At 51.7% G+C, this 13,175-nt stretch overlaps 1 protein-coding gene across 1 annotated transcript in view; it reads right to left on the bottom strand.

Moving 5' to 3' along the window:
• Positions 1-302: 302 nt before the first annotated feature.
• focad (focadhesin) overlaps positions 303-13,175 on the bottom strand; it is a 36,450-nt gene continuing 23,577 nt past the window's right edge. The window contains 15 exon segments of the mRNA XM_068756184.1: positions 303-435; positions 2,212-2,287; positions 2,365-2,616; positions 3,587-3,684; positions 3,778-3,955; positions 4,397-4,486; positions 5,892-6,152; positions 7,135-7,250; positions 7,330-7,458; positions 7,548-7,628; positions 7,729-7,831; positions 9,585-9,656; positions 9,772-9,849; positions 11,772-11,894; positions 12,488-12,607. Of these exon segments, the coding sequence (XP_068612285.1) occupies positions 362-435; positions 2,212-2,287; positions 2,365-2,616; positions 3,587-3,684; positions 3,778-3,955; positions 4,397-4,486; positions 5,892-6,152; positions 7,135-7,250; positions 7,330-7,458; positions 7,548-7,628; positions 7,729-7,831; positions 9,585-9,656; positions 9,772-9,849; positions 11,772-11,894; positions 12,488-12,607 (1,851 nt within the window). The 3' untranslated portion in view covers positions 303-361.

Here is a 13,175-nt window from a genome sequence, read left to right as displayed (position 1 = left end):
GACCTTTCTAAATGTGGCTCTACTCCGTTTGATTGAGTTTTCTGGTAAACTCTCTCCAAGCATGGCCCGGTTTCTGCAGGACCCGCTGGAACGCTCGCATCGTTTTCTGACTCCAGACCGTCTGGCATCTGCTGCAGGAGAGACAACGTCACCGAAACAGAAGACTGAAGGTTGGCTCCGCCTCCAGGAGGAGTGGCTTTGCTGATTCTGATCAACTTCTCTGCTGGAGGGTCAACCGAAGGAACCAGGAAACGTATTTGATGAACTTTATTGGGCTCATATTGTTTTGATCCTATGTGATTATAGACAGGGTATCAGCGCTGCCTCTGTAACCATGGTAACACCAGGCGGGTCCTCCGGGCTACCAGCCACAGGCTCTGGTCCAAACAGACTTCTTCTTGAACTCCGTGGAGGCCTTCAGGGCCAGCAGGGCAGCTGAAAGCCAGAGAGGTCAAAGATCAAATCCCCGTTTGTGTGTCTCTGATCAGGATGACATCAGAACAACAACATGTGGAGCTTCTGGTCAGATCGGCTCAGTTAGAGCAGCAGTAGCAGTACTACCAGTAGTAGTAGCAGTACTAGTAGTAGTACTAGCAGTAGTAGTAGTAGTACCAGTACTAGTAGTAGTAGTAGTAGTAGCAGTAGCAGTAGTAGTAATAGTAGCAGCAGTAGCAGTACTAGCAGCTGTCAGCAGTAGCAGTAATACTAGCAGCAGTCAGCAGTAGCAGTAGTAGTAGTAGCAGTAGCAGTAGTAGTAGCAGTAGCTAGCATCAGCTTGCTGCTTACCTTTGGCTAGTAGTAGTAGTTGTAGTAACTCGTAGCAGTAGCTAGCAGTAGTAGTAGCAAGCAGTAGCTAGCAGTAGCAGTAGCAGTAGTAGTAGTAGCTAGCAGTAGCAGTAGCAGTAGCTAGCAGTAGCAGTAGTAGTAGCTAGCAGAAGCAGTAGTAGCGAGCAGTAGTAGTAGCTAGCAGTAGCAGTAGCGAGCACAGGCATGGGCAAACCCAGGCCCGGGGGCCATATGCGGCCCGTTGGTCTTTTTAATCCGGCCCGCCAAACTTGTCCAAATTATATCATTACATAAAATTGCATTATAATTAAACGTCATTCATTTGACCTTTTCCCTGTAATGCTGCCTGTAAAAGGCCAAATCCTTTAATGCAATAGCTTTCATGTGTCATTTATATTAGCTCACACAAATACTCCATCCATCTGTTCTTGTTCCGGCCCCTCTGTCCAATTTTAGAACCCATTGTGGCCTGTGAGTCAAAAGGTTTGCCCACCCCTGAGCTAGCAGTAGCAGTAGTAGTAGCTAGCAGTAGCAGTAGCTAGCAGTAGCAGTAGCGAGCAGTAGTAGTAGTAGTAGCTAGCAGTAGCAGTAGCAGTAGCTAGCAGTAGTAGTAGCTAGCAGCAGCAGTAGCGGTAGTAGTAGCGAGCAGTAGTAGTAGCTAGCAGTAGCAGTAGTAGTAGCTAGCAGTAGCAGTAGTAGTAGCTAGCAGCAGCAGTAGCAGTAGCAGTAGCTAGCAGTAGTAGTAGCTAGCAGCAGCAGTAGCTAGCAGTAGCGGTAGTAGTAGCGAGCAGTAGTAGTAGCTAGCAGTAGCAGTAGTAGTAGCTAGCAGTAGCAGTAGTAGTAGCTAGCAGTAGCGGTAGTAGTAGCGAGCAGTAGTAGTAGCTAGCAGTAGCAGTAGCAGTAGCTAGCAGTAGCGGTAGTAGTAGCGAGCAGTAGTCGTAGCTAGCAGTAGCAGTAGTAGTAGTAGCAGTAGCAGTAGTAGTAGCTAGCAGCAGCAGTAGCGGTAGTAGTAGCGAGCAGTAGTAGTAGCTAGCAGTAGCAGTAGTAGTAGCTAGCAGTAGCAGTAGTAGTAGCTAGCAGCAGCAGTAGCGGTAGTAGTAGCGAGCAGTAGTAGTAGCTAGCAGTAGCAGTAGTAGTAGCTAGCAGCAGCAGTAGCGGTAGTAGTAGCGAGCAGTAGTAGTAGCTAGCAGTAGCAGTAGTAGTAGCTAGCAGTAGCAGTAGTAGTAGCTAGCAGCAGCAGTAGCTAGCAGTAGTAGTAGCTAGCAGTAGCAGTAGCTAGTGTAGGGAATTTCCGTATTAAATGGGATTCCACAACGTGATTACACGCCGACACCACTAGGAACGTAGTAACTCGTAGTAGTCGCAGTAGCAGTAATAGTAGCTAGCAGTAGCAGTAGCATTAGCTAGCATTAGCTTGCTGCTTACCTTTGGCTGTACTGACGGTCACAGGAGACACACTCTGGTCAGGAGCTTCCGTGATGCTGAAAAGCCAGTCGATGAACTGAGACGCACAAGAAGACGCGTCGTCATGGCGATGCTGTTCTACAGCCGATGACGTTCACACGACCGAACACTCACTTTGTGAGTCTGGCTGCTCCAGGGCTCTTTGTCCAGAAGCAGAGGCAGGCTGGAGGGCATTGCCAGCAGGCACTGCGGCAGGGCGTGGCTGGAGCACCACTCCCCTCCATACAGACTGTGTTGGAACACTTTAGGCTTGGAGCCGGGTTGCCAGGGGAACCACCGGGCCCTGATGCCAAGTACCAGCGGCATGAAGTGGTCACCCCAGGAAACTACAGCGGCAGAAAAAATCTGAAACAGGAAGTCTGTGGCCTGAAGCAAAACAGAGAAAATCCCGATGAGCTTAAACACAACATTTTTATTTATTGATCTCGTCTTCAAGAGGGTCCTCAATCAGAACAACAAAAATACAGCAGTGCAGACAAACGACAAAATACACTCGCCTTACACGCAAACACACACAAATATGCGCCCTGCCTCTGCCCCTGCCTCTGCCCCCTGCATCTGCCCCCTGCATCTGCCCCTGGCCTGCCCCTGCCCCCTGCATCTGCCCCCTGCCCCTGGCCTGCCTCTGCCCCTGCCTCTGCCCCTGCCTCTGCCTCTGCCCCTGCCCCCTGCATCTGCCCCCTGCCTCTGGCCTGCCTCTGCCCCTGGCCTGCCTCTGCCCCTGGCCTGCCTCTGCCCCTGCCTCTGCCCCTGCCCCCTGCATCTGCCCCCTGCATCTGCCCCCTGCCCCTGGCCTGCCCCCTGCATCTGCCCCCTGCCTCTGCCCTGCATCTGCCCCTGGCCTGCATCTGCCCCCTGCATCTGCCCCTGGCCTGCCCCTGCCTCTGTCCCTGCCCTGCCCCTGCCCCTGCCCCCTGCATCTGCCCCCTGCATCTGCCCCCTGCATCTGGCCTGCCCCTGCCCCTGGCCTGCCCCTGCCTCTGCCCCTGCCCTGCCTCTGCCCCTGCCCCTGGCCTGCCCCTGCCCCCTGCCTCTGCCCCTGCCCCTGGCCTGCCTCTGCCCCTGGCTCTGGCCTGCCCCTGCCCCTGCCTCTGGCCTGCCTCTGCCCCCTGCATCTGCCCCCTGCCTCTGCCCCTGGCCTGCCCCTGCCCTCATAGCATTATTGCACTCAACAGAAAGGTTGACTAAACCAAACCCAAACGTTTTCAGCAGGAATCATTTCTAAAATGTGGGCCCGGGTTAAATCCAGCAGAAGTACTCTTCTCCCGTACCAGACCGGCGCTGAGTGCCACTGAGGCTCAGAGAACAGAGCCGTGCAGCGTGGTGAGAAACATACCAGCTTGGAGTCTCCACATGAGACGGAGGCGGCACCGTAGGCAACATTCCGGGCGTGTCCCATCAGCTCCAGGAGCCACTCCATTCGTTTGGAGACACCTGGGACACGAGGCACTTGTTTGATGTCGTGGACTTTCATCAATGCAGATTCTTTTCTGTGTCTTTGTGGTGGCAACACTTTTCGGGCCTGACCGGTGTTGGAGCTGCTCGCCAGCCGGCACTGGTAGAAGGCTTGCAGGAAGAGCCAGCCCACGCTGCTGCTGAGCCAACCGCCAAGAACCCCGGAGATGACGTCATTGAGACCGAGGAGAGGAACTCTGCCTTGGGAGGTCAAGTAAGTAAGGATGAAGCAGCTCTTCTCTATCTGAGCCTAGAGGGCAAAGGGCAAAGGGCAGATGTTGATTTGACAAATGAACAGGTTGATTTCCTTCTTTTTAAATCAGCCAAGTGTACGATCCGAACTCTGTCCCCCGTCGTAGAATCAGAGCTATGGCTAACCGTTAGCCCGGTACATGGGTGTGAGAGACGCTATACTCATATCAGCTGCGCTGCTGCTGAATGTCGTACAGGAGTTGCCATGGCAACGTGGCCACCAGGTGGATACTCCGTAACTACTTCAAATATAAACTTCACGTACGGGATTTTTTTTTTTAGGCATTTCCTCAATGACTTCAAACGATGTGTCCAAATATGTTGGGACGCTGTGTAAAATAAAACTAGGAACAATATGCAACGATGTACAAATCATCAAACACACACACTCACACGCACACTCACACAGACACACACACACAGACACACACACACCTACCACTGAGACTTTAGCGATTCGGTCAATCTCTGTGTCAGGCATCTCAGACAGACACTTGGCCACGCCCACATATAGATCCACTTCATTGTCCTAAAATGAGAGCAGCAGCAGAACAAGACACGGTAAAACCTCGACATACGACAAGACACGGCAAAACCTCGACATACGACAAGACACGGTAAAACCTCGACATACGACAAGACACGGTAAAACCTCGACATACGACAAGACACGGCAAAACCTCGACATACGACAAGACACGGCAAAACCTCGACATACGACAAGACACGGCAAAACCTCGACATACGACAAGACACGGCAAAACCTCGACATACGACAAGACACGGTAAAACCTCGACATACGACAAGACACGGTAAAACCTCGACATACGACAAGACACGGTAAAACCTCGACATACGACAAGACACGGCAAAACCTCGACATACGACAAGACACGGCAAAACCTCGACATACGACAAGACACGGCAAAACCTCGACATACGACAAGACACGGCAAAACCTCGACATACGACAAGACACGGTAAAACCTCGACATACGACAAGACACGGCAAAACCTCGACATACGACAAGACACGGCAAAACCTCGACATACGACAAGACACGGCAAAACCTCGACATACGACAAGACACGGCAAAACCTCGACATACGACAAGACACGGCAAAACCTCGACATACGACAAGACACGGTAAAACCTCGACATACGACAAGACACGCCAAAACCTCGACATACGACAAGACACGGCAAAACCTAAACCTCGACACACGACAAGACACGGCAAAACCTCGACATACGACAAGTCACGGCAAAACCTCGACACACGACAAGACACGGTAAAACCTCGACATACGACAAGACACGGCAAAACCTCGACATACGACAAGACACGGCAAAACCTCGACATACGACAAGACACGGCAAAACCTCGACATACGACAAGACACGGCAAAACCTCGACATACGACAAGACACGGCAAAACCTCGACATACGACAAGACACGGCAAAACCTCGACATACGACAAGACACGGCAAAACCTCGACATACGACAAGACACGGCAAAACCTCGACATACGACAAGACACGGCAAAACCTCGACATACGACAAGACACGGTAAAACCTCGACATACGACAAGACACGGTAAAACCTCGACATTCAAGCACTTTGACATGCAAGCGTTCCGAGACACGAGTAATATTTTGCTTTGAGGCGCGAGTAGCTTCCAGTAGCTTCGAGATTTCTCGACCGCCTGGGCCGAGACATCGTGGGGGGGTGACCGCCTGGGGTGCAACATTGTTGTTGCATGATGTCACTGACTCCAATGAAAACACTGAATGTTGTCCAACTTCTCGTTCTACCTGGGCAGGTTGTTCAACAGTCATGCTGAACCCCCCCCCCCCAATGTGAGAGACAGCAAAGGTAAAATGGTAAAAGCCATGGGGGGGGCTCTGAACGTCCTCTCAGCCGTTACCTGGATTCGGTTGGGCAGACAGCTGACGATCTTCTCAGTGGTCGAACAAAGGATGGTCCAGCAGCTGTTGGGGGGGTTTGGGAGGGCCATGGCCTCAGCGAGACCCTGCAGCACAGACTGGCACACATGCAACCGTTGGGGTCGAAGGTCCTCCTGGAACTGCTGCAAGCCCAGATTCTCCACGAAGACCTGGAGCTTGTCCTCAGCGACATGCTTCATCCACAGGCCCAGGCTCTCATACAGGTGGACCCAGGTCTGGAGCTGGAACAGAGGACCACAAGGATGGACTAGGCACCGGGGTGGGTCGGTTCTGTCCCTCAATGTCAGACAGGTTCACTCCTACTCAAGGAGAAGGGGAGTCTTTTGGGATTCCATCCGACTCCCAGTGGCGGTGGCGGAATAAATGTTTCGCAGCGTCTCATTGTCCGGAATGGCTGATATCTCCGAAAAGCAAGAACCTAAACCTGAACCTACTCGGGTAGACTCCGCCTTCGTTCGACTCATCCTGAACCTACTCGGGCAGACTCCGCCTTCGTTCTACTCAACCTGAACCTACTCGTTTAGACTCCGCCTTCGTTCTACTCAACCTGAACCTACTCGGGTAGACTCCGCCTTCGTTCGACTCAACCTGAACCTACTCGGGTAGACTCCGCCTTCGTTCGACTCATCCTGAACCTACTCGGGTAGACTCCGCCTTCGTTTGACTCAACCTGAACCTACTCGGGTAGACTCCGCCTTCGTTCGACTCAACCTGAACCTACTCGGGTAGACTCCGCCTTCGTTCGACTCATCCTGAACCTACTCGGGTAGACTCCGCCTTCGTTCGACTCATCCTGAACCTACTCGGGTAGACTCCGCCTTCGTTCGACTCATCCTGAACCTACTAGGGTAGACTCCGCCTTCGTTCGACTCATCCTGAACCTACTCGGGTAGACTCCGCCTTCGTTCGACTCATCCTGAACCTACTCGGGTAGACTCCGCCTTCGTTCGACGCAACCCTGAGGGGGCTTGAGTTAGTGGAGCTTTGTAGGCAGCAGTCTCACGCTCTGCAAGGCTAGAGACCTGCCCACATGTCATTTTCTATAGATCGATGTAACTTTATCGATATCTTTGTATTGATTGTTGTAAAACCGTCACGTTATTTGCTGCCTCCATCGCTGGAATAGGCTACGTCTCGCCGCCCTGCCTGCAGAGCGAGGTGAGTCATCAGCATAAGGGAGGAAAGGGTTAACAGAGGACTCACGCCGAGGCTGTGGACCAGCGGCGCCGAGAGCCAGGAGCCCAGGAACAGAGCAGCGCTCCTTGATGACGGCGTCTGACAGGCTGCCAGCACCAAACACTGATGCTGGACGTCCCCCCCTGGGGAGACAAAACGCACCCTGATCCCTGATGCTGCCTGTGCTGGGCAGTGGGGAGGAACCGGAGCGGGAGGTCCTACCGAAGCCGAGCCTCATCACAGGAGACAGGACAGCACTCCAGTTGATAGGGGGGTACTGGAAGGTGGCCCCAACTGATGCCAGGGGGGTCAGAGCAGTCTTCACCAGCGCTGGACCGACAGCATCTGGACCTGCAGCCACAGGAGAAGTTATTCCTGAAGGGGGAACACGAGAATATTCCGTTTATTCCATTGATGAGGAACGAGAGACCAGCGCGAACCTTTTCTCCCCGCCTCCACAAGGAAGTCCACGACGGACCTGATGACGCTTCTGTCTGAGAGGTAACTGAAGTTCTGAGGAACTGAGAGGAGAGGAGGAGAAGGGTCAACACACGATAAGGAGAAGACCTGCAGCAGAGGGGCCCCCCCGGGACCCCCTGGGAACAGCAGCTGTCCACATACCTGCTGAGTGGCTGTGGCTGCTGGACATATGAGACAGGTGCAGATGGCCCACCAGGCAAGCGCAGTTGGACTGCAAGCCGATGGCTCCAGAGGAGGTGATGATCTGAAACAGAGACAAGATAAAGAAGGGCCACAACCCACGGGGACATCCAGCGTCTCAGGTAAAGAAGGGCCACAACCCACGGGGACATCCAGCGTCTCAGGTAAAGAAGGGCCACAACCCACGGGGACATCCAGCGTCTCAGATAAAGAAGGGCCACAACCCACGGGGACATCCAGCGTCTCAGGCAAAGAAGGGCCACAACCCACGGGGACATCCAGCGTCTCAGGTAAAGAAGGGCCACAACCCACGGGGACATCTAGAGTCAGATAAAGAAGGGCCACAACCCACGGGGACATCTAGAGTCAGATAAAGAAGGGCCACAACCCACGGGGACATCCAGCGTCTCAGATAAAGAAGGGCCACAACCCACGGGGACATCCAGCGTCTCAGGTAAAGAAGGGCCACAACCCACGGGGACATCCAGCGTTTCAGGTAAAGAAGGGCCACAACCCACGGGGACATCCAGCGTCTCAGGTAAAGAAGGGCCACAACCCACGGGGACATCCAGCGTCTCAGGTAAAGAAGGGCCACAACCCACGGGGACATCCAGCGTCTCAGGTAAAGAAGGGCCACAACCCACGGGGACATCCAGCGTCAGATAAAGAAGGGCCACAACCCAGGGGGACATCCAGCGTCTCAGGTAAAGAAGGGCCACAACCCACGGGGACATCTAGAGTCAGATAAAGAAGGGCCACAACCCACGGGGACATCTAGAGTCAGATAAAGAAGGGCCACAACCCACGGGGACATCCAGCGTCTCAGATAAAGAAGGGCCACAACCCACGGGGACATCCAGCGTCTCAGGTAAAGAAGGGCCACAACCCACGGGGACATCCAGCGTTTCAGGTAAAGAAGGGCCACAACCCACGGGGACATCCAGCGTCTCAGGTAAAGAAGGGCCACAACCCACGGGGACATCCAGCGTCTCAGGTAAAGAAGGGCCACAACCCACGGGGACATCCAGCGTCTCAGGTAAAGAAGGGCCACAACCCACGGGGACATCCAGCGTCAGATAAAGAAGGGCCACAACCCAGGGGGACATCCAGCGTCTCAGGTAAAGAAGGGCCACAACCCACGGGGACATCCAGCGTCTCAGGTAAAGAAGGGCCACAACCCACGGGGACATCCAGCGTCTCAGGTAAAGAAGGGCCACAACCCACAGGGACATCCAGCGTCTCAGGTAAAGAAGGGCCACAACCCACGGGGACATCCAGCGTCTCAGATAAAGAAGGGCCACAACCCACGGGGACATCTAGCGTCTCAGGTAAAGAAGGGCCACAACCCACGGGGACATCCAGCGTCAGACAAAGAAGGGCCACAACCCACGGGGACATCCAGCATCAGATAAAGAAGGGCCACAACCCACGGGGACATCCAGCGTCTCAGATAAAGAAGGGCCACAACCCACGGGGACATCCAGCGTCTCAGGTAAAGAAGGGCCACAACCCACGGGGACATCCAGCGTCAGACAAAGAAGGGCCACAACCCACGGGGACATCCAGCACCTCAGGTAAAGAAGGGCCACAACCCACAGGGACATCCAGCACCTCAGGTAAAGAAGGGCCACAACCCACAGGGACATCCAGCGTCTCAGGTAAGCAGCAGTGGACAGGGGCCAGGGCATGATCTTCCACTCTCCTGATGAATGAGGCGTCCTCCTCCTGTGTTTCGGTAGAAACCTGTCTGGTGTCTCTGGAGAACTCAGACTGATCCAGAACGGTGGCTGTGCGGGTCCAGAATCATAATCCCATACCTGTGTGGCGGCTCTGACGACCTCGTTCAACCGGCTCTGCTGCTGGGGAGGGACGTCCACCTGGCTGGTCAGCTGGGACACAAGAAGACGAGCTGGTTGTCAAACACGCTCCCGCAGAGAGCTAAACAGGAAGATTCAGGAGGTCCAGCAAGAAGAGCCGTTTCTGTTTCTCAGAGGAATGTCTCACCTGAACAAGGTGAGTCTCAGAGCCAACCAAAGCCACCAGACCATTGACGGCAGCCAGTCTCTGCAGAGTGGGACAGCCCTGAGGGACAAAGTGGAGGACTCCCGTCAACGGAAAGCCTTGCAGGTTCCATCTGTCCAGGGTTTAAAGTTAGCTTCCCCCACCTGTCCAGAGACATGACCTGAGGGGGGCCGTCTGAGGGGGGTGGTCTGAGTCAGACTAAACCAGTATGAAGTCAGAGACTAAACCGGTACAAAGTCAGACTAAACCAGTATGAAGTCAGAGACTAAACCGGTATGAAGTCAGAGACTAAACCGGTATTAAGTCAGAGACTAAATCGGTATTAAGTCAGACTAAACCAGTATGAAGTCAGAGACTAACCAGTATGAAGTCAGAGACTAAACCGGTATTAAGTCAGAGACTAACCGGTATGAAGTCAGAGACTAACCGGTATGAAGTCAGAGACTAACCAGTATGAAGTCAGAGACTAAACCGGTATTAAGTCAGAGACTAACCAGTATGAAGTTAGAGACTAACCGGTATGAAGTCAGAGACTAAACCGGTATGAAGTCAGAGACTAAACCGGTATGAAGTCAGAGACTAACCAGTATGAAGTCAGAGACTAAACCGGTATGAAGTCAGAGACTAAACCAGTATGAAGTCAGAGACTAAACCAGTATGAAGTCAGAGACTAAACCAGTATGAAGTCAGAGACTAAACCAGTATGAAGTCAGAGACTAAACCAGTATGAAGTCAGAGACTAAACCAGTATGAAGTCAGAGACTAAACCAGTATGAAGTCAGAGACTAAACCGGTATGAAGTCAGAGACTAACCAGTATGAAGTCAGAGACTAAACCAGTATGAAGTCAGAGACTAAACCAGTATGAAGTCAGGGACTAAACCAGTATGAAGTCAGAGACTAACCAGTATGAAGTCAGAGACTAAACCGGTATTAAGTCAGAGACTAAACCGGTATTAAGTCAGAGACTAACCAGTATGAAGTCAGAGACTAACCAGTATGAAGTCAGAGACTAACCAGTATGAAGTCAAAGACTAAACCAGTATGAAGTCAGAGACTAAACCAGTATTAAGTCAGAGACTAAACCAGTATGAAGTCAGAGACTAAACCAGTATGAAGTCAGAGACTAACCAGTATGAAGTCAGAGACTAAACCAGTATTAAGTCAGAGACTAACCAGTATGAAGTCAGAGACTAACCAGTATGAAGTCAGAGACTAAACCAGTATGAAGTCAGAGACTAAACCAGTATTAAGTCAGAGACTAAACCAGTATGAAGTCAGAGACTAACCAGTATGAAGTCAGAGACTAACCAGTATGAAGTCAGAGACTAACCAGTATGAAGTCAGAGACTAAACCAGTATGAAGTCAGAGACCAACCAGTATGAAGTCAGAGACTAACCAGTATGAAGTCAGAGACTAACCAGTATGAAGTCAGGGACTAAACCAGTATGAAGTCAGAGACTAACCAGTATGAAGTCAGAGACTAACCAGTATGAAGTCAGAGACTAACCAGTATGAAGTCAGGGACTAAACCAGTATGAAGTCAGAGACTAACCAGTATGAAGTCAGAGACTAACCAGTATGAAGTCAGGGACTAAACCAGTATGAAGTCAGGGACTAAACCAGTATGAAGTCAGAGACTAACCAGTATGAAGTCAGAGACTAACCGGTATGAAGTCAGAGACTAACCGGTATGAAGTCAGAGACTAAGCAGTATGAAGTCAGAGACTAACCGGTATGAAGTCAGAGACTAACCAGTATGAAGTCAGAGACTAACCAGCATTAAGTCAGAGACTAACCAGTATGAAGTCAGAGACTAACCGGTATGAAGTCAGAGACTAACCGGTATGAAGTCAGAGACTAAGCAGTATGAAGTCAGAGACTAACCGGTATGAAGTCAGAGACTAACCAGTATGAAGTCAGAGACTAACCAGCATTAAGTCAGAGACTAACCAGTATGAAGTCAGGGACTAAGCCGGTACCTCGGCTAGCAGGATCCTGATCCAGGCCTCCAGCAGCCGGGGGCTGATCTCCTCTGCTCTCCCGTGGCCGGACGCTGAGAGCCGCTGGACCAGCAGCCCGAGGGCCAGAGAGAAGCCGGCCGCCTGGGGAGAGACGGGACAAGCTGGATAAGAGAAACGTTTAGACCGGCTATAGTGTAAGATACGCTGTGGGATCAAATATCTCAATAGTGTAGTACAGTAATTGAACGGAAATACTTTTCTCTGAGCTGTAAGATTTGACCCAAATAACTTCCTGCAAAACACACAGCAATGACCTTTGACACGAATTCATAGAACAAGCTCTGTGTGGCATATCAGGGAACGCGTGTCTGGAAAGTGGACCAAACATCCATGTCGTAGTATTTCACATATCCTGACAAGCATTCATGTCGTAGTATTTCACATATCCTGACAAGCATTCATGTCGTAGTATTTCACATATCCTGACAAGCATTCATGTAGTAGTTTGCACAATTGCAGTACCAGATATTTTTATCGAACTCATACTTTGAGTTGTGGAAACAGAGATACCTTGAAACTGTGTAAACAACACAGACAACTTCTGCTATATTCGTGTAACCTTGGCATCACAGAAGTGCAGTATTACTGCAGTAGTGCAAACGACACAGCGTCTCTATCTTGGATGCAGAAAGGGGACCAGGACTCGAGCTGGGCCCCTCACGAGGGCCGCTGACCTGCTGGCTCTCCTCCGCCAGGCTCCGCAGGCTGTTCATGATCTCCTCAGCCTTGGCAGCACCGATCCAGCCTCCACCGAAGGCCGCCACACACACACAGGCCAGCGAGTAGGCCGAGACCTGCACGGACGGAAGCGTGCTCGCATCACAACGGGGTCGGCGACCTAAGGCCCGCGGGCCATGGCTGGCACGCAGAGAATATTAAGAGACCAAAAAAAAAATTTGCATTTTATCCTATTTAACAGCTCGAGAAACGCTAAATGTTCTTAAATACTACCGACAATTGTGCGAGCCCTCATGAGACAAGCCGAAAGTACAGTAGTAGTACTAGTAACCGTTTAATCCGTAAAGTAAATCATTACGCTGTGAGTGTGCGTGTGTTTGCTCTTGGGCATTCAGCCGGCTAGCTTAGCAGCGGTGTTAGCACGCCGAGTAAACAAAGTAGTTCTTTTCAACATGGAGTTCAGTGAGTTTAGTGCAGACATGGGCAAACCCAGGCCCGGGGGCCATATGCGGCCCGTTGGTCTTTTTAATCCGGCCCGCCAAAATTGTCCAAATTATAGCATTAAATTAAATTTTATTATAATTAAAGCTCATTCATTTGACCTTTTCCCTGTAATGCTACCTGTAAAAGGCCAAATCCTTTAATGCAATAGCTTTCATGTGTCATTTATATTCGCTCACACAA

This window comes from Brachionichthys hirsutus, chromosome 23 (assembly GCF_040956055.1).
Source record: "Brachionichthys hirsutus isolate HB-005 chromosome 23, CSIRO-AGI_Bhir_v1, whole genome shotgun sequence".
Taxonomy (NCBI): domain Eukaryota; kingdom Metazoa; phylum Chordata; class Actinopteri; order Lophiiformes; family Brachionichthyidae; genus Brachionichthys; species Brachionichthys hirsutus.
Note: the sequence above shows the minus strand (reverse complement) of the source record. Positions and strands in the feature narration are given on the sequence as shown.